The sequence below is a fragment of the Amblyomma maculatum genome, chromosome 7 (genome assembly GCF_055883805.1).
Source record: "Amblyomma maculatum isolate TAMU_Amacu chromosome 7, ASM5588380v1, whole genome shotgun sequence".
In the NCBI taxonomy this organism is placed as follows: domain Eukaryota; kingdom Metazoa; phylum Arthropoda; class Arachnida; order Ixodida; family Ixodidae; genus Amblyomma; species Amblyomma maculatum.
Genome location: NC_139350.1, coordinates 87,828,191 through 87,853,253, shown reverse-complemented (window position 1 = coordinate 87,853,253; position 25,063 = coordinate 87,828,191). Strand labels below are relative to the sequence as shown.

The following is a 25,063-nucleotide window of genomic DNA, read 5'->3' as shown; positions in this document are numbered from 1 at the left end:
ACGCTATCACCTCACGTAATGACGTCGCCATCGGCGGAAATTTCCAGGGGTGCTACTGGCGATCGCTGAGAAATCTATCACCGACAACGCGATCGCCTTAGGAAGTGACAGGCGAGAACGCTATCCACGGAAGGGGAAAGAGAACCAATCACCTAAGGAATAGTCAGGCGCGGAAGACGTTAGAGCAAAGGCACCAGCATGAACTATGTATGTTATTTTAACTACCATATGCCAATATCCAGGCAGCGCAAACAGCCGGCCCAATATTCGCGCTACACATTAAAGAACTCCTTGTGGTCGAAATTTCCGGAGTCCTCCACTACGGCGTCTCTCATAGCCTGAGTTGCTTTGGGATGTTAAACTGCACAAACCAAACCAATATTCGCACTATATTCGCCATACATCGAATTAGCGTATTACCGCTATAGTCCCAATACTGGGCCAACATTAGTGCTGCCTGGGTACTTGTCCTGCGTAACCGCAAAGGAGCACACGCCTGTGTAAAACTGTTTCCTCGCTATCTGTATATTCGCTGATACCCACAGATCATAGGCCATCAGGCATGCATCCTGAAGCGCAATAATCTAGGCGTAGCAATGATTATAACGCCATTTTTGTCTAGCCGCCCTACTAAGCATAGTAATTTCATGGAACGTCATAATGTGATCCCTCTGTGAACTCGGGTCGAAGCCCGCCGCCGCCGGATTGATGTGTTCGGGCATAATTGAATGCAGCCTCTATTCCTGGGGGGGGGGGGGGGGGGGGATGAACGTGCTTGCGTCCAGATGATCTGGATCTGCCGATGAAGTGATGGATGTTTGCTTCGATTTTACAGGACAGATTTGTGCACTTCTCCCCTGACAAAGTTTCTCATCGCAGTTTTAGAATTGCTAAAGATAATTTCCGTGGTGGTGTCAATTGCAGCTGGAGCTAAGCTGCCTTCTGTGCAGCACGCAATTAACTAACTGCTGCTGCGCAGTCAGCTTGGCCTTGGTAGTTTACTACGACTAGAGAAAAGACATCTATTCATATGTATTCTGCATGATCAACATGGACTGCTTCCTGCAGGCATTGGTAGTTCTTGCTCTCCTTTTATCCTTCTGATGTTCAGGATCGTGTTTCTGGATATTGGTTCTATCCTTACATTTGAGCGGTTTTTAAGTGAGGGTTTACATGTCAATCTCAGAACTGTATGCAGCCAACCGCGATTGTGTCTTCTGGACAAGGAGTAGAATCAGAATCAATTTATTCAACGTCATTACAAAGTTCAGGAGTACAGACAAAAGCTGAGGATCACGCAGGCTGATAAATCTGTCCTTTTTCAATACATATTTGTGCGTATATCCCTAGTTTTAAAGATTACAATAGCAGTTAGCAATCTTTATGATAACAAGTTCATTTTTGTATGTGTAGGCAGCTCCAGATTGCCCAGGTAACTATCAGATCCGACGCGTTTGCCCAACGTTCGCTACTGTCTTCACACTGAAAACTCTCTCATTAGACTGGTATGCGATCCTTTGTGATACAATAAGTGAAATACGCTTTCTTTCTGTCATTGACAACACGTACTCCTTCCCTCAGTTCAGTTCAGTCGTTCCGTCATGTCCGACTCTTCGTGACCCTATGGACCATGTCACGCCACGCTTTGCGGTCTCTCACTATCTTCCTAACATCCCATAACTTCATCTGCAGCGCTTCGAGGATGCCATCTAACCATCGCGTTCGCTGCCTACACCTTCTCCGGCGACCCTCAACCTTTCCCAACATCAAATCTTTCTCCAGCGACTCCTCTCTTCTCATCAGATGACCAAAGTAGCTGAGCTTTAACTTTAGAATTGGACCCTCCAATGAGCAGTCAGGGTTTATGGTCGACAATATCGACCGATTTGATCTTCTGGCAGTCCAATGAACTCTCAAGAGTCTCCGCCAGCACCACAATTCAAACGCGTCAATTCTTCGGCGCGTTTGAATTGTGAACTCCTTTGAATTGTGAATTGAATTGAAATCCTTTCCTATCGGTGGGCAAAAAATCTTCCATCACTGCATGCGCTCGTCGCAAGCAGTTCTTTATCGTCATTGCGCAAGAAGTAACGGAAACCAGAAACGAATCGCCCTCCCCCTCCCTCCATATATAGAGACTGCAGATACTTCACGCGCACTAGAAGTGCCATTGAACACCGTGTTTGTTTATTAATTCGTCCTTACAGTCAGTCTTTATTTCTGAGATAGTTTGCACTGGGGGGTAATTAATCCAGCACTATCTATCCCCCTCCCCTCCCCTTTCCCTCGCTTTATGTGGCTGCAGGCACGCCCGTACCACATCATCGCCTAGTCCATTCTGATCCAGTCTCATAAAAGATGCGTGGAATCTGAAGAGAACCCCTTGCGTTTAGCAACAGCTGGGTTCGTGGGAGGACCTAACATTGCATATTGTATGGTATATACGGGCTTGGACGTGGACAGGTGCAGCTGTGCCGACGCAAAGGAGCATGAAACCGGCGAACAACTCTTGCAAAGGTAGCGCTGCTTACGCAAAATAACCAAAAAGGGTGGGGCACAACGGAGGCACTGGCGTAGGCAAGCTTAGCGCATTAAGCTTCAGCAACGTGAATCTGGAGACAGCCACCATGAAAGGAAAAAAAAATAAGAAAGCTGGAATTTTCTGCAAATCAAACTGGTAAAGCACATCTTAGAAGCGGAAAACAAGGACTGCTAACACGACGTAGACAAACGCGCTCACGTATTACGTCTGATCTTTGTCTCAATGCAGATGCGTTGAGGCGCTGTTTCTGGACACAACCGAAATTTCTAGTGAAATAAAAAGTAGAAGAAGCGAACGCAACGGCTGGAACACCATACTGCTTTGTTGCTCCCCGTAATAACAAATTTATGTCTTACTTACACTGCATAACTTTCAAAGCAGCCTTACGTGGCGCCACATGGTGTAATCCGCACTTATGTGTACTTCAGGTACTGGTGTCCAAAGAGTTTTGGAAAAAAATGTATACATACGCGAATCTGAGGACGTCTTGGTAATAACTTAAAATTAACGTACCTGTACCAGCGCCGAAGCAGTATGACAGCTCCCAGCTTTATTCCACGTCGGCGTTTCATTCCGCTGAGTGTGTTGGAAAGCATGTATCCACTGCAGAGGAAAGGGCAGCACCAGCACAGTGGACCACTTATATGCATTGTAAGATCTCAATGGTAAGAAAAAGATTGGACATCGATGCCAATTTAATGTGTTCATAAGTAAACAGTATGGCTTTGAACAAAAACCGAAGTCGTTATTGCTGTAGTTATTTCTGTGGGCTGATGAAGGAGAGAAAGTATATGCATCGTAACCAATTTCGTAATCGCAAAGTCTTAACACTGCGATGATTGGTAGCTATCAGCCCTGAGCAGAGAAACAAAGGCATCGATTGAGTTTTAAAAAAGTGCGTCTACCATTTCTACAACACGTGTCAGTGTAACGGTCGTTTAAAAAGATGATCTCCAATACCCAGTGTACGAAATTCATTTCTAGTTCACCTTTCTTATTATTTTCTACATGAAAAGGCCGTTGATGGAGAGACGCTTCAGCTCTCCGTATTGTAGTCGCCGAAATTGGTGGCAGGTCATTACCACAACGGCTCATTTTCATACGCCTAAAACGTCACAAACCCTGTGCAGTTATGACGTTTCCTGGCACCTTTATTTGGTAAAAGTAGTTACCTCGCCACTGCTCTTATGCACAAATCCCCTTCCATCGATTTCCTCCGATTTCATTCCGAGGCAATGCAAGGAAAAGTTTGTCACGCTTTTACAACAGGATATTAAACTCAGCGAGCATGTGGAAATAAGAAAATAAATTGAAGGGTGTTTTCGTAAATGTGCACTGAATACGCAAGAGCGGCAGAATTTTATAGTGAGGTATATCTTCGGCTAGCTTCTCATCACTTTTAGGTGGAAAGCATCGCTCATGTGTTTAGCGAAGTTCCACTTGAAGAAACTTTTTCAGTTAGGCGAAATTCTGATAAACCTTTCACCGAATCCAGAATGATGCCGAATTGCATCCACTTCATTGCATTCACTGCATACGTGCTTCGGTCTGAGAAATTTCAGCCCACTGCAAATTCCAGTTTAGCGAACAATTTGGGAAGTAAATAAATATGAAATGGAAAATCGTCTATGAAAGGGTCTTTCTTTTTTCAACTAAGCAACATGGTATCATATATATTTTACTTTGAATTATTGTTCTTGCTGGGTGCATTGAAGTAAATATTCAGTGCAAGACCAGCATTCCACTATATTTGTTTTGCTCTATCTTCTATTTATGCGGCAGCTTGTATGCGCATAAGTTTACCTTGCTATTGTTTGTTAAGTACAATATGTAACTCTAATTTAGTGAGCAGATACTATGTATTTATTTTAATACCTTAGCGTGTACAAACAAAAATGGACACAAACCTCGTCAAGCTGCTCGCAGCAACTTTTTATTCATACCCTGTGTTTTTCGTTTTTTGTTTACGTCAAAGAATTCCGAACAAAGTTTGATGATTATTGTCGCATTCTCTTTCGCCGTGTTTCTGGTCGCAGTGCTAAGCTGTATGTGCCATGATTAAAACACTTAATTGGGATAAGGTTGCCTATGTGCTGTCAGGGCCTTTTTTACAGGGTTGATAAAAATAGCTTGTTACCATTTGGAGTTTTTTTAACATTTCTGTCTTCTATAGCGACAAATATATGTGTTTATTGTGGAGTTCTACACATTTTATTTAGGCAGAGTTTTTGTTAAGCCTGCTGCTTTATACATGAAAACTTTTAGGGCTTTATATTTATTGCTAAAAAATATTATATTTTACGTTATTTTATCTGTTTAACCTTGCTCAACTCAAGTAGTTAATTGCGGTTTCACAGATTACTAGCAGTGAACGCCCTGTGCTTGTGTAATCTTTGCCGTCTATCCGTTTTTCATCCTTATGACTCAGCTGCCTCGAAGATAGAAATTAGATGAATGAGTAAATACCCTAACTTCTACATTGCTCGTGTTTGTCTCGGAGTGCGTTGAATTAGTCACTTTGAGAACGCATGCAGGCCTGTGTCCTTCCCTGTGCAATGCGCTAAACTTATACTGACCACCCCCATATAAATGTGACGCTCGCCTGTTAGCAAGCTGCCTCTTGGATTGTTTTCCCTATGTTTTAATTACTACTAAGACTAGACGCCACAGGTACAACTACCCTGATGTTACTGTTGACTGTTAGACCATCGAGGACTGTGTCTATTCTTCTACTTCAGCAACCACACGCTTCGTGCTTGTTCTTGGAGCTGCACTCCCACACTAGTCAAGTTGCACATTTACATCCTATTAACAAACCACGGTCGGACTGAAGCGGCGGCGGCACACACTGCGATGCGTGCGCATTGGTCGAGGACAAATAGGGCGCGCTTCTGTAGCGAGTTGCGCTGTCACCGCTTGGGGCGGGACTACCAGCCTATGGTGCCTCGATGCTTCACCTCCTCAAGAAGACACCAAATCCAAGTTGCCGACCATCCGAGTGCCTCTAGCAGGACAGTAAAGCAACCAATTGGCTTCATGTACGCTGGTCGTTTGAACGCCACCAAGCAAGCAAGCAAACAAACAAACAAACAAACAAAAAATTTGCTGGTGGTTTAACTTTAGTTAACCCTGGAGGGAAGCGAAAGCTTCATGCACATGGCTACGCTCATTGCCAAGCTTGGATTAAACACACTGTGCGTTTCTCCAAACGTAAAGCCCGTTCATCATAGGTCTCTTCGGCACGCCACCTTTTCAGGGTCTCATTCTGACGTGCCATCTTCGCGTTCCGACGCACTACCGTAGCAGGGTGTTCGTCCTCCTCCATCTACCTCAGTGTTGTAACCTAGACAGGAGCCCGGGGGCTCCTATATTTATACACGTATCGCCCCTCTAGTGAACTCTACTTCCACATCACACTGACATCACCTCACGTGACCTTGACCTTGACAGTATTGCCCCTCTAGCGCTCTCTACTTCCACGCCAGACTGACGTCACCTCACGTGACCTTGACCTTGACAGTAGTCACGGGCCACATGGTGGCCTACGTAGCTATGCCCCAAAGTCACATGGTGACCACCCGGCTTAGCACAGAAGTTTGACCTCTAACTCTCCCTCAAGGTGAAAACCGTGCATACCCGACGGCTCGAACTACCAGGCGTAGTGAAGCTTTCGCTTCAAAACTTGCGTAGGCATGCTGACAAGGGCGGAACAGAGTTTATATCTTTACGCACACGTTAGGTGGTACAACCGGCAAACAACAATTGGGCGAACGGGAGCGAATCATTGCGTTATCCGGATAGAAGGCAAAGTGACACGCGGCCACATACAATCAAAGATCAAGAGTACATAAAGTTTCAACGCAGCGATAAGATACCCAACCGCCAATCGACCACGGACTTGATTTACGCAGAAAAGTACCACAAGTACATGACCTGATCGTAACCTGCCACCCGTCTCGACAGATTTCTATCAGCCAGGGAAGTCGTCGTTCGTCTTCTTTCGAAATATTATCCAGCCTTGTCGTGACTATTTCGTGCACTCGGGCGTATGATACCTGCTCATTTTGCCCCTGAAAACGCTTCGAGCGTCTCTCGCGAAGAAGGCAACAGCTGGTGCCGCTCAGGAGGCGGCACTCACCCCTTTAACGAGTCACTGCAATATGAAGGGGAAGTGCGGATCGAGACACTATTCTCTCCTGAGGGAAGAGAGAGAACAGGCATAATTCACAGTGTTTTTTTTTTTTTTTTTAGCTACTGCGTTGGCAGCGGGCTTGCAACACGAGTACAGGCTGGTCTTGCGACCGGTTTGAGGCAGGCAGTGGTAATGGGGCGATTGTACGGTTCGTGAGCATTGAAAGGTTGGCATGCAGGTGTGGCTCGATAAGCCGTAGAAGACGAATAGATGAGATGGAGAGCTCGGGGTGCGATCTCCCAGGTTGCGGCTCGGGTGCCAGCCCCTGCCGCACCCCTCGCTTCTGTAGCGCTGTTACATGCCTTGGCGCACTCGTTTGTGAAAGGCGGAGTCTCGAATAAAAGAAGGTTGATGTGGTTTCTGATAAACGAGGAGATTCATTTCCTCGTAAATATTGGGAGTTAAATAAATTAGGAGTGCGCTTAAGCTTCTCCGTAGGAGTAGACGCGAAAGCGCTTTTCTATTACATTGGCTTTTCGTTTCGCGAACTTTTGACATTAAAAGAATGGCAAAGTTTAGCAAAATGTTAGAAGTATTTAGTTAGTTTAGAGAAAATAACGTCGGTCTCTTTCCGGTATACACCTGCGCTTACACTGAGCAGAATATAATTGGGGGTGCATACATCGTCGGTTGCCCATGAGCCTCCAACATGACTAGCAGATGGGTGCTAAACGGTATGCGAAATGGTACTACACCACCCTGAACGCAACATATAGAGCGGTAGGAAAGCGTGTACTGGCCTGGGACGGAGCTCTGGAACTATATATGCTAGCCTTGAAATCATACCTCATCATCATGGCATCACGCCAGCCTATTTTTTTCATGTCTCCGCGTAACATCGCTTGCCACCACGCAACAATATTGAATGTTTTCTCAACTCATGAGCGCAGGTTAATTGGGCTGGCACTGATACCTGCACAGACTATCCCAAACATGAGCAAGTATGCTGAGAGCGGTGGGGCGACAATTAGCTTTAGCCAGACATGAAAGGCATATTTGTTCTCCATGCGTATAAATTTGCGGAATATGCGCCATTTTGCTTCAGACCAGCTGGCGGACCAGTTGGCCTTGATCACCCTGGCCCAGGGCATTCTCGGCGCATAATAATGCGTCTCAATGAAGTTTTTCTCTCCCCCTCTTCCCCATCAGATGAGTGAAGTATTCTTGTTAAATAATGATGTACACGTGATTTAGAATATAATCCAGCCACAATTCAGTGAATATGTGTTTTCCTATTTTCTTAATCTGCTGGCTTGTATATATTATTATTATAGTTTCTTCCATCTCTTTCTTTGTAGGTTTGTGTTCTAGTACTGCTGTTGCAGTGCGCGGAAACCAATTAAGTGTACTAAGCTTTTAACTGTCTTAGCCTATGTCCGGTAACGAGCACTCAGGAGTTTCGAAACCTGATCATGTTTAATAATGTCTAATATTCCTCCGAGTCAATTTGTCCTCCCGTTTGTGCGGGAATCGTTCGCTTGTTTTTGTCTCCTCATCAAGGAACAGCCAGTCCTGACGTTGTCAGGATGGCCCGCAGCATGGCCATCACCTCGTGTCACTCTTGCATACGAGTTGCCCAGCAGCTCAGCGGCAGAATTGATCGTAGTGTGCTCAGTGCGATCCTCAAGTCGCGTTCTTTTCGCTGGCAAGGTTAAACTCAGTTTGTAAAATGCTATAAAGTCACGGAATAGTGGCTGTATGAAACACCTGGAGACCTGTGGCAACCTCTCTACTTCATGCGAGCCTGCGTATTCTGAAGATAAACTACAGCGCTCCGAAGATGCGATCACACGGCAAAAGCTAGCAACCGGTTCGCCTGCGATGGAGGATCGTGACAGCGCAGCCAACAAACTGGAAGCGCCCGCAGTTCACAGGCCGTCTAAAATGCACGCTCCAGTCCGACCGCGTAATACCTTAAAGATTAGTAATGGCACGAGCTTGTACATTCGGTCGTAGACTGCAACCCCGATATGCTAAGCAATTCATAGTTTTCTCATTTGAAGAAAAGCAACAGTGATATGTCCACTAGCAGCAGTTCGCCCCGCTGATATTTAACTGTCAAAGAGCGAAAAAAATGATAACATCGATAAAATAAAGAAACGTGTGAAAGCAGGAAAAGAAGGGCTTATGGCAAACAAAAACAAAGAATGCAGACTTCCCGCAGCTTCGCCATGAGGCCAGAAACTAGGACTTAGTTATTTTGTTTTTAAGAAAACGTGAATCGCAATGCGCTACGTGCCTCAAAAAGAAGAACGTGTCTACGGCCAAATAGGCAGCCATCGCAAGCGTCGATTCGTAGCGGTCCAAGTAGGCGAGCATGAACGTCCCGTTGGCTGCATGACAATGAGACAAAGAAGCAGTGAAATGTCAATAGCCGGTTTCACCAATCTTCCCGTGAGCAAGAATGGTTAGCACCGAGAACAGCGCGCCCATGCAAGTACTTCCTCTATTCCCCAGACGCCAGTCAGATGAGGCGATGTCGACAAAACCGATTTTCTTCTCGTGCACTCGCTGCCCCCCATTCGTGCCTGGCCCGACGAAGCGGGGAACATGAGAGGGAGAAAACGTCCCCAAACTAGGGGATACTGTGCAAACCTGGAGAAACAATTATTTGTTTTCGCTTTTTTTTTTCTCAGTGAAGCAGTGCTTACATGGGGCTTAGGAGCAGCTCCATGCCATGACGTAAACGACCACTTCCCACATGTGCCCCCCCCCACCCCCCCAATCACGCGGAGTTCCTTCTCATTTTTTTTCCGGGACCGAAATGGGCCCTCAACAAAGTCACCTATAGGAACCTTTTGCGAAACAAGCTACGTGGCTGAATACCACGATTTTCAGGGAAGCCCACAGTTAGTTAAAAACAAAAAAAAACTAGAAGTACATTCAAATGGCATTTCTTTTGGAAATGAAGTAAATGACGTCACTAATTATTCCTAAAAAATCCAACGAAAGTAATTACATTACATTATCAATTACTGATTCAAAACGTAACGACGTTAGATTAAAATTACTTCTAAAAATTAATATAATCACTCTTAAATTAACTTTCCTGTCTTCATGCATAAAAAACTAAGAAAACGGAGTGAACGAAACTGTCACACTGTCCAGATGACACGACGCACGTCCTTCGTCTTCCCACCAATTTCTGTCCCAGGCAACTATCCCTTCCTTCTCTTTCCCATAGCACGCGCAATGCGGACCGGCGGCTTTCGAAATGAGCTTGAAATGGCCAAAGTTTACTGGGCCACAGCGGCAAGGGTAAGGACGCTTTCGGAATTTCAAAAAAGAAATGCAGTTATGGCTCTTACTAATATTTAACTATACATCTTTCGTTGCAAGGAAGTGAACCTATGTGGCATCGTAAAAAGTAACCGCATTAGAATATGCTTAACAGTTCCAGTGATTAGCATGGGTTGCATTTGTTTTCTGACGTCCGCCGAGGTTGCGATTATTATGCAGCAAGAGGCATCTTTTTATTGTAGAAAGCCCATTTTAGTGCATCATGGCCGGTTTCCCTGAAACGTCCTGTATAGAAGGTGTTGTAGCCCATGGAAGAAGGAAAATACACGAGAGACTACATGTTTCCAACATTCACTGCGATAAGCGTGGGGAAGATCACGTATCCTTCCTAAGCATTCTCAGTTATTGTTGCTGAGGGGCAGCTTGGTGGCCGGCGCGCACTGGTGGTGTCACACCGGACATATATTATGGTGAAGCTACCAAAAAAATATATAAAAAATAATATGCATCTGTCCGTGGCACTAGGTATAAGGGGCTTGTCACACCGGACATATAATATGGTGAGGCTTCCCAAAAAAAAACTTAAAATATTTTGCCTCTGCCCGTGCCACTAAGTATAACGGGCTTATGTCACACCGGACAGTGGAAAGGCACCGGAGAGCAGGGAGCTTCCCCGTGCTGATGACGCGGCCGCCTCTCCCGGGCGCGGGGTGGCTTCTCGAACAGCGCCGTACCGGCCTCTCGCCTCTCCTCTAACGTTTCCTTCCGCCATCCGCTCACCACCAGGTGATCGCTATAGCCTTGAGGATAGAGTATAGGTAGTTTGCGGCTGCTCCGAAAGCGGCAGAAAGTTTAATTAGCCCGCACCTGGATCGGAACGAACAAACTGACGCCTTGAAGGAGGGTTGAAATCCGGGTCAGTTGGTACCTCGTCCCTTGGCTGGCTATTTTCTAAAACTGACGCCGCCACATCACCATAAGGCGCATGTGCATACGTTCTTGCCTCAAGGCCGTTGGCCTCAGAACCAACAACGGAGTCACGGATACACAGTGGTAAACGAACTACGCGAACACAAGAAACATGCGGCCTCAAGAGCGCTCGGTGTACATGATATCTGCTTGGAAGGTTTCGCTGAGAGGATGGGTTGAAATAAAAGCTGTGAAAGAGCAAGTAACAAACGAAACAGTGCTATTGTGAACATTTTGGCCTGCACAGACACTGGGCCAGATATGACACCAATATAGTCTTCTTTGTGCATTTATAAATACTGGTTACGTGTAGTGTAAAGAGCACCAAAATTGTTATTTCACTGTGCAGTTCTTGGCCGTGTCATACAACTTTTGTGCAAACTGAGTACGAGCCGTTCATCAAGAAAGAGCAAATGACATTCAAGAAAAGAAAAGCAAAAGTATGCGTCTTAATCACATTTTGGGGCAAAGGTAAAGCACTTTCAGAAAACTAACTGGCGAGCTATCGCACAAGTTTCAATGCGCATTACTCACCACTTGCAAACGCGAATTCTGTGTTGCAGTGGCCGAATACGATGTGGAAGATGCTGATGGAACGCATTCCGTGCACAAAGCGCAGATTGTACGAGTCTGAGTCCGGCCGGGCCGTAGACGACAGTAGCCTCAGGTTGGCTGGCACTGAAAAGCTCCGCAGGACTCTTATGGCTGCTGGAAAGGCGACCACGGAACAAGAGTACGGTTGTATGCCATGTAGCGCGAGCTGTGTTTTGCGTAACGTGTTCGTGATAATTTATTACTTGTAATTAATTTCATTTAGTTGCAATTTTATAAATAATCGATAACTTTTTTTTTTCAAATGTCAAGATTCTGCGGAATCAGGTTATACTTTTTGCTGTGATCGATAAGCGGTATTAAGATACTATTTCCAAACAAACTTTGTAACCAAATGCCCAGTATTGAGAACGTAAACTTGGACGCAAACGCTGGGCGGAGGATGTTTCCCGCGTGATAGAACGGCAAATGATGGGCTGCGGAGAAACATCGCACGCGATCATGTCCAGGCCGCGACCGAGCCATCGTCGTTTCTTGCGGCAGTTCGCGTCCCGAGAAATACTCCGTATTCGCTCTACTGGCACCCCAAGGCAATTAGATAGCACCGCACCATACTTCCCAATACAGGTTACACCTAAACTCGAATGCTTCTATTTACAGTGCGAAGGCATGGATATAGGCCAAAAAGAAGCACATAAAATGGTGCCTTTAAAATAAGCACTATACTAAGAACTGCTTTGCAATACCAAGTGAAATTATGCGGGAAAGGCGAGCTTTTATGACGATAAAAATAATTTGTGCAGACGTCAAGAAAGGACATACAAGACTAAAAAACGGCGTTGTGTGTCTTTTCGCCGCTGCCTTCCATGCCTTCCATGCCTTTTTCTTTCTTTTTTTTTTTTCACTATGGGGCAGAAACTAAAGTTCGACCCTCGGTGCTTCTTTGGCTCTATTGTTGAAGCGGCTTACAATGCAAACCAAAAATGAGCAGGTCCGAAAGGGCCGTCCACCGACATAGTGAAGTTTCCCGGCGGTATCGAGCTTCAAGGGATGGAAACTGCTTGCATGGTGCATTGACTTTCTCCTTTGTCGTTAGTGACCGTAGATATATGGAACGGTAAGCGGTAGTAATTCTCAAATACCTTTTGAATATTATATGGCACGGGTAGTCGGGATTGCACCGCCCTTTCATTAAAGTAGCAACATTATTACGTTGTTGAGAGTGAGCAGGGGCTGACCAAAAGTCCTCTTACCAGGAATTTCACTCCCGAAATACTCGTCCGCATTAGAGAACCCTCTCGAATGCGAGGCAGATTCTCGGATCACCGCTACAGTAACCCGGGTGCGCACCGGCTTCTCCAAATGGGTACTTGTGCTCGGAGCTTTCACGTCCCGCCACTGTGAGGCACCCTTCCGCGAGCTTCGTGTTTTCTGACTCCTTTTGTTATTGACTCGCCATCTTGGAAGCTACTGCACCAAATGCATGCGTTGTTACAGGACCAAAAATATAATAACAACAAATAAACATGAGCGCACCTGTAGTGCAGTTTTCTATTGAGTCTTCTACGTCTTGCCTAGTCCAGCTTTTCTGGACGTCAATTTTATTTGTTGGGCTACTGTGGAATACTGCAAGAGATTTTAGGGAAATATTGCCTGGAATGGTTCAGTCTTCCGATGTCTGCGCAATCATTCAAATTTTTTCCTTGTCTCACACTGCGTACCTAGGAGGAGGAGGAGGAAGATGAGGAGGAAAGGCAGGGAGGTTAACCCGTAAAAGAAACCAGTTTGCTACTCTGCACTGGGGGAAAGAGGTGTGTAGATATAAAAGTGAGAGAGGGATGGGTGAAGTTAGCACAGTCACATTACAAACATGTCACATCATATCACGTCACAGTCATATCATAGCAAACTCATAGTCTTTCGATTACACGAGTCTATAGACCACATTCTTTATGAGTGCCCCATATACAGTGAGGAAAGACAGTGTCTATACCGTGCGCTGGAGCATCTAGATAGACGCCCATTAAGTGAAATTAAGATTTTAGGTCCCTGGCTACGGCGATCGTCTGCGGTGAAGGCCTCCCATGCACTGCTCCGCTTTATAAAAAGTCCTGCGTACCTTGTTTGCTACACGAAACCAAAGGGGAGCGATTTTGGCTACAGCAAAAACGGCAATAGTAAACATAAAACCATCAGAAGCCTCCCCAGAGTTGAAATAGTCGCGTTTGGACGCGCCCATTTCAAAGATATTGCCAGATCCTTCACAAGTTCGGAGCACGTTAGCAGCCGAAAGTGCAAAACCCGCGTAAACCACTAACACTGAAGCACTGCACAACTAGCAGCGAGCTCGTGCGCAAGGTATTCATACGTAATAATACTACTCTTCCCTCCAACGGGTACACTGAGGGAGCGCCTCCGCTGATCTCTTTACGAGGAAACATACGAAAAATAGCAATCACCTAAAAGTACAATTACTGTTAAAAATGAACATCGTATAACAAATACCAAGGAGGCCACAGTATAGATCATTGTTTTACGAGTAAATGTGTGGTATGGCAATAAACATTGGGAGAACGCGTAATCGATCGCTTTTCTGTGACTTTTCAACTAGATTTGAGGTACTACAGTTTACCGCTGAAATCAGTGGAACTCAGGCTGCACTAATTGCAGGTTCAATCGGTTACTTTTTTCTGTAACCTCCCCAAGACTGGCGCAGAGCCTTCTGCGAGCAGGCGCGCATGACTTCGCTGATTTTGCTCGTCTGTGCATTCAAGCAGCAGGGCTGCATACCGCGGTCTCACACGCACACGAATGCAGTGACGACGGAATCTCAGGAAACTATAGCGTTGCCGACATCTTACTGTCTGGCATAATCACTGATGCTTTTGGTGGATCACGTCACCATCTCCATCTTGCCTGACTATACCCACTGCATGGCGAAGGCCTCTCCCATATTCCTGCAGTCAACAGTCAAGTGCCAGTTGCATCTACTTACTTCCTAATCTAGTCCACTTACTTAACTTTCAGCCAACCCCTGCTGCACTTGCCTTTCGTTGGAATCCAGTGTCTCATCTTATCGACCACCGGTTATCCCCTCTTCGCCTTACATGGCATGTTCATGTCAACTTCGTCTTCATTTCTGTTAGAATGTGATCAACTCGTGTCTGCTCCCCGACCGATTCGGCACGCTTCCTGCTTCTTAACGTTGCATCTACCAATTTCCGTTCCATAACTTTCTGCGTTGTCAACTTAGGTAAAACCCTTTTTGTTAGCCTCCACGTTTCCTTCTTTTAGGTGAGAGATACAGATGTTAAATACTTTCCTCTTGTGGAATGCCGGGAAACTGCCGTTCGTGACTTGATAGCACATGACTAATGTGTTCCAACCCAATATGATTTTTTCAGTTATTGCCCTACCGTAATACGGACCTCCCAAGTGGATGATTTCGCTTACTACTTCCAGCGCCTCGCTACCTATCGCTGCAAAATGCTGTTCTTTTTAGAGGTTATTGAACATTACTGTAGTCAATTGTATATTGATTTTTAGGCCTGCCGTTCAGCTTTACCTATCCACGTCATTATTCGTCCTTTTCAATTGGTCAGTTCAGCTAAAAGGCAACACACACACGAGGTGTGACACAAAATAAACGAGACTAAGTCTGAAGCTTGAAAAAACAGTGGATTTGGCAACAACTGTTTTGCTGACGTCATCCCACACTCCTCCTCTTTTCATGCACTAAAAACACTTCGTGAAAAATTAGCAAAAAAAAGCTTACAGTTGTGGAGTGATGGATTCCTAACCTGAAGGATCCTTATCTCTAACCGTTCCCAATCGAGGTCTCTCAATACTTCCTCTACGCAAGTGGTGAATAGCGTAGAAAATATCGTGTTTTCTTGCCTAACACCCTCCTTCATTGGAATTTTATTACTTTCTTTATGGAGGACTATGGTTGCTGAGGGGCCACTACAGATATCTTCCGGTACTTTCACATACGACTGATCTATACTTTGATTTCGCAACGCCTTCATGACGGCTGAGGTTTCTAGTCAAACGCTTTCTCGTAATCAATGAATGCCATATATAGGGGTGGTTATATTCCGAGCGTTTTTCTATGACCTGGCTGATAGTATAATATTGATATGATCGATGGTCCGAAACCCTGCCTGATTATTTGTTTGATTCAAGTTTAAGGTAAAAACCTTGTACGTAACGGACAGTGAGCTGAACGGTCGGTAATTTTTCTAGTCCTTGATTATGTTCCCTTCCTTATGATTTAAGATAATGTTAACGTTCTTACAAGATTCCGGTACCGTCCAAGTAAGAGACATTGCGTGCACAATGTGGCCAGTTTTTATAGCACGATAAGCACATCGTTCTTTAAAAAATCTGCAGTTCCCTGATCCTCTCCGGCTGCTTTCCCCTTGCTTCTAAGCTATCTTTAGCTCGTTCTTCTTGAGAAGCGGAATGTCTGATTTCTCTTAACTTCTACAAATATCAAAATCATCATAATTACTTCGACTGCTGTATAGGTCAGTATATAACTTTTCGGCTACTGTGACTATTTTATACATATTGGTAACGACATTGTCCGCCTAGTCTTTTAATGCATACATCTGATTTTTGCCTACGCCTCGTTTCCCTTTCATACTACCGACGATCTTTAAGGCATGCTCGATTCTCTCTTTATTGTACTTCTTTATGTCAGACATTTTGCGCCTATTGATTAGCACTGATAGTTCTGTCGGTTATATTCTGTCTGGTCAAAGGCTGTCATACTTTGGTCGTTTCTTAATAAAACATTTCTTCTGCTTAGATAGTTTATCAGTATCCTGTCGAACTATCCTACTGCCTACTTCTACTGCACATTCAGTACAGATCTCTGGAATCATCGTTCATTGCTTCTACATTAAAATCGTCTTCACCGGTTAAAGCTGAACATCTATTCTGTAGCGAGATCCGGGATTCTTCTACCTTCCCTCTCACCGCTAATTCGTTGATGGGCTTCTTCCTTGCTGGTTTTTTTCAGTTCCCTCTTCAAATGTAGATTAACTAGAGACCTTATTACCTGTGCATTGCATCGCACATTTTCGATTACCTACCTCAACATCTTGTCAGAGATAGAACACAAGATAAAGTAAATTTTCTTTCTAGTCTAGAGCTTTTCTATGTCCCTTTCCGGTTCTTCCGTTTCTTGAAAAAGGCATTCATGATTCATAAGTTACTGCGTACTGCGAACTCAACTAATGACTCCTCCCTGCTGTTCCTATAGCCAATACCATATTCATCCACTGGCTGGTCTCCTTGTCACTGACGTCGCCTATCAGTACAAGATGCTGCATTTTTACTTTATCTCTTGCAATCAAGCCTAAAATGGGAAGATTACAGCGGGAAATTTAGTGTAGAGCGTTCCCGACCTTTAAATGTCCGCTTTCACCACTGACTGCTGAATTGAGCCTAGTCCAGAAGCTCTGGAAATAGCTCAGCTGTGCTTCGAGTTCACTACTAAACACCCGAGAACGCCTGATGTACTCTTCTCAACATACACGCTGTTGGTCATGATGCTCATGCGCTACGGGAGTCAACGGTCTTTTGGCGTGGCTTTCAGTAGCAGGAAAATACTATGCAGATTGCACGTACATCGACACTGCAGGTTCCATGTGCAAAGGTTAATTATTACCTTAATAGCACTAGATTTTAAAGTTTTTCTATGACTACATGGGCCCATTCTGGCATTGTATGGCGTAAATGAGCCTTCAGTAGTACTTCTTCGAAATCGAATCGAATATCAAAATTGCTACTTCGTACGAATCGAATACGAGCTGTTTGCTTACGCAACGAAACTGATAAGAACAGAATAATTGTACAATTACCCAATGTGGATATTCGCACAAAACAAATTGTTGTGCAAGATAACGAAGAGACGCCAATGGCAAGACTAACTCGTGTTGACAAAGTTGCAGCTGTTGAAAGAAGCAACCAACATCTCCACTATATGAGAGAAGCAGCACGAATCAATATACCAGCTTTCTGATCGTGCTTTAAGCGACGCCTAAAACGGTCATTTATTACCGAAGATGGCGGCGAACAGACTAGCAACACGTCTCTAAATTGTTTAGTAGGGCGACACTTATGACCATCGCCTCTAATAACAGGTATCAAGACAGGGTTTGCTGGCTGGATCTTGCGTAGCCCTGCATTAAAGGCCATATGATAGAACTTCGTTAACGCCGACCCACACGAATGGACAGCGTCGGGGCATTTAACGGGCAGACCAATCGCGACAACTGCTTTGCGACGACGGAGTGGGCCTTGTTTTCGAAGCAGCCGTCAAAGAAAATATGGTACGCTCAATTGTGAATTCATGCCTGTTTACCGAAAACTGTTCGAACAGTTGAAATTACATTCGATTCATTTCGAACGTTTCTGATTAGGTACAGTTTTATATATTCGCATAGCTCTAGAAGAAAGATGCTTTCGACGTATTCTGAATAGTCATTCTTTAGCTGAATGCCTGCATTTTGTTTTTTCATTAGCTACATCGCGCGAATTTTGTTTGCGTTGAAAAACTAATTAATTTACATGCTGCCGCACTTCGCGGCCGATTGAGAAGCAATTTTCAGTAATCGCATCGAAGGCTAGTCAGCCAAAAAGTGCGCGTACCGTAATGAGGTCGGTGTTATTTTTGGCTTGCCTTGCTGCTTTTCTTGAAAGAAATAATGTTCGTTGATACTAGTTTAGGAGGAAAGCAGCGGAACAAAGACCAATAAAATAAAAAGTTTTTAGGAATTTGTGGTTTTAGAATCTGGTACGTAAATCTTCACAAATGTTCGCGAAAGCCACAAACTACACAAAAAAAAAACTATTTGCAATTACAACTGGTATTTCCGCCTTTTCCAGCGACTTCAAGACCTCGTAATTTCCCCCTATAAAAGAAATGTCACCAGGACGTCCGTGCTCGAGCAGACAGTTTCTTTTTTATTCCAATGTGCATTAACGAGAGCAAGAACAACATACGGGCGCGTGAAGGCGCTGTCCTTGTAATCGAAGTGCTTGCCGGGCCGCTTTACGTGGCCTTGCGATGGAGGTCTGTAAGAGGCTCCTGTTTCTATTGCAGCCGCTGTTGAACCGTAACGTGCAGCATAGGTGACATTGGGTATGTTTGGCCTAGCCAATAAAAGTACGATATTTCAGTTCTAGTCAAATTATTGTCACGTGGAGCCTATATTTCTGGCTATGTTGCGTACGACAAAAAGCGTTCAGGGCAACAACAGGTACGTAGACAGATACTTGGAGATTTTGGTGTATGGTCCGAAGATCCGTGCTATATACGCCACCCACTCACCGATCGACTTGGTGTAGTCGGGCGCATACACGTCCGCGAGGGTGCCCACCACCATGAGCAAGAACACTGTTCCAAGAGCAGCCCTGCAGAAGCTCATGGTACATATCACTGGCGACAATCGAGCAACAAATTCACATCGATCTGGTTTGAATTTCGAGTGGTTACTTTTTTCACGGAGTATTCGCCCTTTCCACAGCCAGCTAACTTCGTTTCGCGGTATCAAGCTAGGTTAAGTACGCGCCACCAATGCTTCCGAGTAAACGAAAATCAAGACGACAGTTGGGATCCGTTCGGTGCCGTTTTCTTAGGTACACGCAAGACAACAATTCTGCAATCAAACGTTCCGTTGCATTGAACAGCGTCCCCTGTGATCGTACCTATCAACTTTATTTGACGCTCTATACTGCTGAATTGAGAACGTTTTGAAAATATTCGTCTTTATTCTAACCCGTAATGTGATTTTAAGTAATAGTCTGGTTTGGCCGAATTGGTTCATCTTTGAAAGGTGACGTATACTTGCGCGAAGAAGACGGGACACAAAAAAGGCACGCATGCGACATGTACGGAGCATATGTCGCATCGGAGCGCATTTTAAGGTAGTGTCGATAGCAAGTTATCTATATAGCTTCTGCCCTTAAGTACCTGCCGGGACGTTCGGAATCTAATACGCGTCCAGGGCTTCACTTTTATGAGTGAATGTGTTAGCATTTGCTGAAAGGAATATTGTACTCACACGACAATGGTCTGCGACTGGGTTTGCTCCGGTGTCACACCCGCGGTACAGTACTTCACGCTCACCGTCACACTATCGCTGGCACCCACCACTGCGCAAAACCGAAAGAAAAAGAATGAACACGCTTTGCTCGGAGAGTCAAATCAGATGCACTCACTTTTCTTCTTCTTTCACTCTCATTTAAGTAGTTATATCAAGTAAAATTTCTCAGACGTAACGCTATCTCTGTCTCGAAGGACGGAGTAAGGCTCTAGCATCTGTCGAGGTAATCAGCTGCCGCACGCGTAGCACTCCTGAAACAAATATTAAATTTTTTATCTTTCGTACGACGTGTATTTATTGAACGACTACAAATAATTAAAACATTTTGTTGGACCTACTTTCAAGCATGATGGAAGTTGACGTGAAAATACTGCAACAGCTCATTACATTCCTTTTGCGTCAACAGCCAACCAGCCTTCACCAGCCCTCTTGATGGAAGCGCATTTTACTGAGCGTCTCTGGGCGTGATTACCCAACGATACTCTTTTTAGCAGCTGATGTCCCCAGATGTCATGAAATGTTAAATTTAATAAAACAGGTTTTACTTCGCCAAGAAAAAAAAAATCATGAGTGATCAATGCAATTGATGTAAAGGTGAATATATTAGCAAGTGGGCTGGTTTTTCTTCAGCGCACTTACTCGTCACGCCTTCTTTGTGCACTTCGACAGTAAGGAAGGCATTGAAAGGCTTGTAAAAGGAACTGTTTATTGGGCTGACTTGCATCCTCAAGGATGATGCTGTTCGGCGACAGCGAAAGCAGCAAGCGTTTTCGGCGATCAACGAAGTAGAATCACTGACGCTCTCTGTCGCGCTCAGCTCAATGATGGTAAGGTAACTTTAAGATAAGGATACAAAGGCAGCTACAGCCATCTAGAGCAATGCGGAAACAGTCACGCGTGGCTGTGATTATACAAGATAAATCTAGGGGCACTCAGTCTCCTAAGGGGTAGAGCCGCGACTTGGTGGCACTGAGTGTGAACAAAGTTCACGACACTCCCCCCCCCCCCCCCCCCAACCCCACCGTTCAACAATGAAGCATCAAGCCAATACTGTAGAATAAAGAGATTGGTGGGCAGAAATAAACACGTCGAACAAAAATGTAAACACTAAATATTCAGAAACAAAATGCCAATCTGCACTCGCTAAAAGGGCTTAAGGGGCAAAGCAAGCGCAGTTTCCAGTCGCGCGCGTCGCCTTTAGGGTGGTGTCATTCCATTAAGGACGAGTTTATAGTGCTTTCACCGAGACATCGAATGACTCTGTACGGGCCGAAATAGCGGAGCAAAAGCTTTTTCAGTCCGCAACCGCGAAAAGGCGTCCTCTACTTCTGGAAGGTGGTTTATGATCAATTTCTAAAGGACGGTTTCGCTTCTGAGGCCATCACTTTTTGAGGTTTTGGAATTTTTAGCAGGTTACTTGGCACAACGTTTTGAGAACAATGTTACTTTTGATGACGTCCTTTTTAACAAATAATGTTCAAGGACGTACACATAAAATTCGGCTTCGGCGTTGTGAGCTAGAGATCACGATCATGAAGGTGGCAGGTGGCAGCTGACACCTGACATGGCCGAGCAGTGATTCTTCAGTAGATCGTGCGGCTTAAAGAAGCCACACGATATAAGACATACTTTCCTCTTGAGCAATATCGGACTAGCAGCCTACTAGTATCGCTCAAGAGGAAAGTATACAACAGTTGCATCTTACCTGTACTCACCTATGGGGCTGAAACGTGGAGGCTAACCAAGAGGGTTCTACTTAAGTTGAGGGCAGCGCAGAGGGCTATGGAACTAAAAATGGTAGGGGTAACATTAGGAGATAGAAAGCGTGCAGAGTGGGTCAGAGAAATAACTCAAGTTACTGACATTCTAGTGAAAATCAAGAAGACATGGGCAAGACATGTAGTGCGAACAGAGGATAACCGATGGTCGCTTAGGGTAAGAAACTGGATTCTAAGGAAAGGAAAGCGTAGCAGGGGGCGGCAAAAAGTTAGGCAGCGGGTGAGGTTAAGAAGTTCGCAGGGGTCAAGTGGATGCAGCTAGCACATAACCGGGTTAAGTGGAGAAATATGGGAGAGGCCTTTGCTCCGCACTGGGTATAATCAAGCTGATGATGATGATGATGATATTTTAGAGGTACAGTTTAAGGGATTGATAAATAAGCGGGAAAAGGCTACATTTAAGGATATCGCTTCGTGCCCTCAAAGACATAAAGTGAAGTTATGACGCCCCTTTGGCAGGTAGCTTACGGCGGTACGTTTTGAAGGATATCGCCACTACTAGACAATCATGCACTTTTTTTTATCTTCATTGATCTTCTAGTAACTTCACTATCATTGATTTAATTGATTGCGGCAGATGGCTGTTGGCGCTGTTGAATGAAACCGCTTGCTGAATGCTTTTGAAAACGATGTCTCTTTTTAAGGGAAGCCGCGTTTTCCTTCCTCGTAGAGAAGAGGCTGTAATGTAATGCATGCTTTATGAGACTGGCGGCTGTTGACAGGTGTTTTTATGAAGCCACTTTTGACGGCGTCACTTTCTGAGCTGATACCACTTTTGGCCGGCAGCATTATGTCCCAAAATTCTCCAGAAACTCCGTTGTTGCCAGCATCGAGCGAAAAGCATCAGAACGCCTCTGGCAGGTGGTGCGGTCAGGCCCAGATTGATTGGCAGGGTGTGTGACACTGCGAGACCACATGACATCGTGTTGGCAGCGAACTAGGGTAGCTCTTTTCAAATAGGAGGGTGTGGTGCGAATTTGAGCCCGCCGACATTCTTGGATTCCGCGCAGGCACGTTCATGGAACTTTGTTAGAGCGCGGCTTTATTATTTATGTCGGGTGCTTTTTCACATGTAGCAATTTACGACTGGATGTAAATGAGTACGTGTGACATAAGGGAGAAACGTTTTAACAAATTCGTGGCTAATCGATCGAGTTGCAAAATGCTTGTGCACAAATGAAGACCGGCAAGTGGGCCACAAGACGGGAGCCATTAACGCTGCCACGCGATACCCTTAAGTGCGGAGCTCAAGTGCTCCGCTTAATGTTTTTAGGGAGAATGCAGCTTTTTTATAACGCCATTTTTTTATTTGACCTCGCCTTTGGTCGGTGGTATTCGGGCGCTACACCGTGAGCAATGAGGCCATTTTTGAGGTGACAACTTTAGGCAGGTGGACGCCGCTTTTTGAAGAACCCCGCCACTTTTAAGAATGACGCCACTTTCTGAGAGAAGCTTCACTTCCCTCATTCTCTGCTGTGCTTCTAATTATTTCACAACTACTGATTCGATTAATTATAGTAGATGACTCTAGGCGGGTAACTTTAGGATCCAACTTTCTCAGAATGATGCCATTTTGTGCTGATGACGCCGCTTTTTAAGGGGCGCCCTATTTCCCTTCCTTCTAATAAGCCTTCCAAAGCTTTCGCATTAATTAGTTGGTTGCAGAGATCGTGGCAAATGGCTGCAGGCAGGTATTTTTATGGCGGAACGTTTTGAGAATGACAAAACTTTTCAAGGAATGCGAAGTTTGGCTTACAATGATGGCTCTGTTGGTTTCGCATTAGAAAGCCATCTTGATTGCACTCATTATCATACACCACGACGAATTTTGAACCTTATAATTTTTACATAACAATGTAACCAGAACACATAATCTGACATGATTATGTTATACTAAGAGTTATGGTTTATCTAGTTACAGTAATGGCATAATTTGTTATAATTAGAGTTATGGTGGACGGTACGGTCTCATAAACCATGCCGTCTTAAAGAATTTTAACGTGCTTCTGGACTCCTATAGCACCGCGAAAACATTCTAGAGCTAGGGAACAACACAGCCTGAAAAGAGAGTAAGCAGTTTCGAAAATGAAACAGTTAGTGAAAACGCACAATGAAATAAATACAAGCTTGTCACGAATGTAAATAGCAAAATACAAAATATCTTGATAATTGAATGAAACAAAAAATATTCGGCTGGGGTCAGGAACCCTCAAACTGCACCTCTTCGTTGCTGCTGGCAATTCTGGCTGTGCTACAGGCTCTGAGCATGTGTCAAATGATTGCTAATCACGCCCCCTTCGCGGTGGCCCTCTCCACCGTTATTATTTTCCACCTCAGCTGGAAGACAAAATTTCAGCAGCAAGACAGCAAAAGTGGCAACTATCAACTTGCGGACTGCTCTTTCGCATTTGCACATTTCTAGCCAGATCAGGATCAACGAAAGCGTTCAGTGTCTTCCGAACTCTCCTTATTCAGTATCTGCGTGCCAAGGTGATATGTATATCTTTGCTGCCTTATCCCGATGCTTCCTGCAAAGGCAAAACTTACGTGCTCGGCTGATCGTCTCCAGCTCCCCCTGGCTGCAATCCTGGACGACACAGATGCCGTAGCGAAAACCCGGCACTCGCGGGTCCCTGCGGTAGTTCAATAGGATATGCCCCTGCGACCGTAGCGTAGCGTGAGCTTAGCATTCCCATTTCTTCTTCTTTTTTTTTTTTTGCCGCATGAATTGACAGCTGAACTCGCAGCCGTCATCGAATTTCTTGACAGAGTAGTCCCCCGTCACGCCCAAACAGACAAAGCAAATGCAGGTGCGCGTATTCAAATTAATTGTGCACCGTAAGTTGCAAAATTTGGAAGCGCCTCAAAGGTGAAGTGATTGTAAAAGGAAGCACCTTTGGATACCGCTTGGGCAATAGTTCCATCGCACGAAAAAAAAATCCTAAAATACAAAAAACAATCAATAAGACACCAACACCAAAGCTCCCACCAAACAGCAAGGAGGGCAGCTGTGCCCTCTCCTGCCTGCCTCCATGAGTGCATGCGCTCCCTGGCTCGCATGAATCAGTTTGATTCCTGACTCAAATGGATCAAAGTAGGATAGCATTCATATGAATAAGCATTACACTGTATGAACGATAAGTTTGCACATTCAAGGGAAGCGTGTGTCTACGAACCCAACTCGCATCCATAATTTTCATTACATAAGTAACTTTTGGCTCTTTTTTTCTCCGCATTGGTAACCTAATTTTCTACTCATGTGTGGCCAGGTTTACGTATGGGTGGAAATGTCCCCAATAAACTCCTGCTGCGTGTTCACGCTTCTTCTTTTTCTACTCGTGATCGTCTCAATACCAAATTAAAATTAATTTATATCTGCCAACTGTCAGGTAAAAAAAATACAGAAGCTGCAGGATGAGCTTTCTAACAGAAATTTTCAAAGCTGCAGCTTCTTTTCGCTTGCAGCTTATGAAGTATTTTCGCGCTTTAAGTGCAATAAGAGATGTGAAAAACCTTCATGAACAACAATAACAGCCTCCACTTTCCTCGCTCATATACAGCTACAAAGAAAAACACACATGCCCTTAACACATAAACAATGTGCGTTTTGAATTAACACGGAAATTGACACAAAAAGCCCTTCCTTCCTTTATATTATACGCGAAACAGAAGT

The 25,063-nt window shown here is 44.7% G+C and overlaps 1 protein-coding gene across 1 annotated transcript in view; it reads right to left on the bottom strand.

Annotated features, from left to right (window-relative positions):
• The window catches only part of LOC146183896 (O-acyltransferase like protein-like), a 94,160-nt gene that overhangs the window by 37,549 nt on the left and 31,548 nt on the right, over positions 1–25,063 (bottom strand). Inside the window, exons 3-8 of the mRNA XM_084608434.1 lie at positions 23,938–24,049; positions 19,571–19,661; positions 18,838–18,920; positions 11,478–11,651; positions 8,974–9,067; positions 3,056–3,145 (exon numbers count right to left, since the gene is read on the bottom strand). Coding sequence (XP_084464560.1) covers positions 3,056–3,145; positions 8,974–9,067; positions 11,478–11,651; positions 18,838–18,920; positions 19,571–19,661; positions 23,938–24,049 — 644 coding nt within the window. The remainder of the gene's footprint in view (positions 1–3,055; positions 3,146–8,973; positions 9,068–11,477; positions 11,652–18,837; positions 18,921–19,570; positions 19,662–23,937; positions 24,050–25,063) is intronic.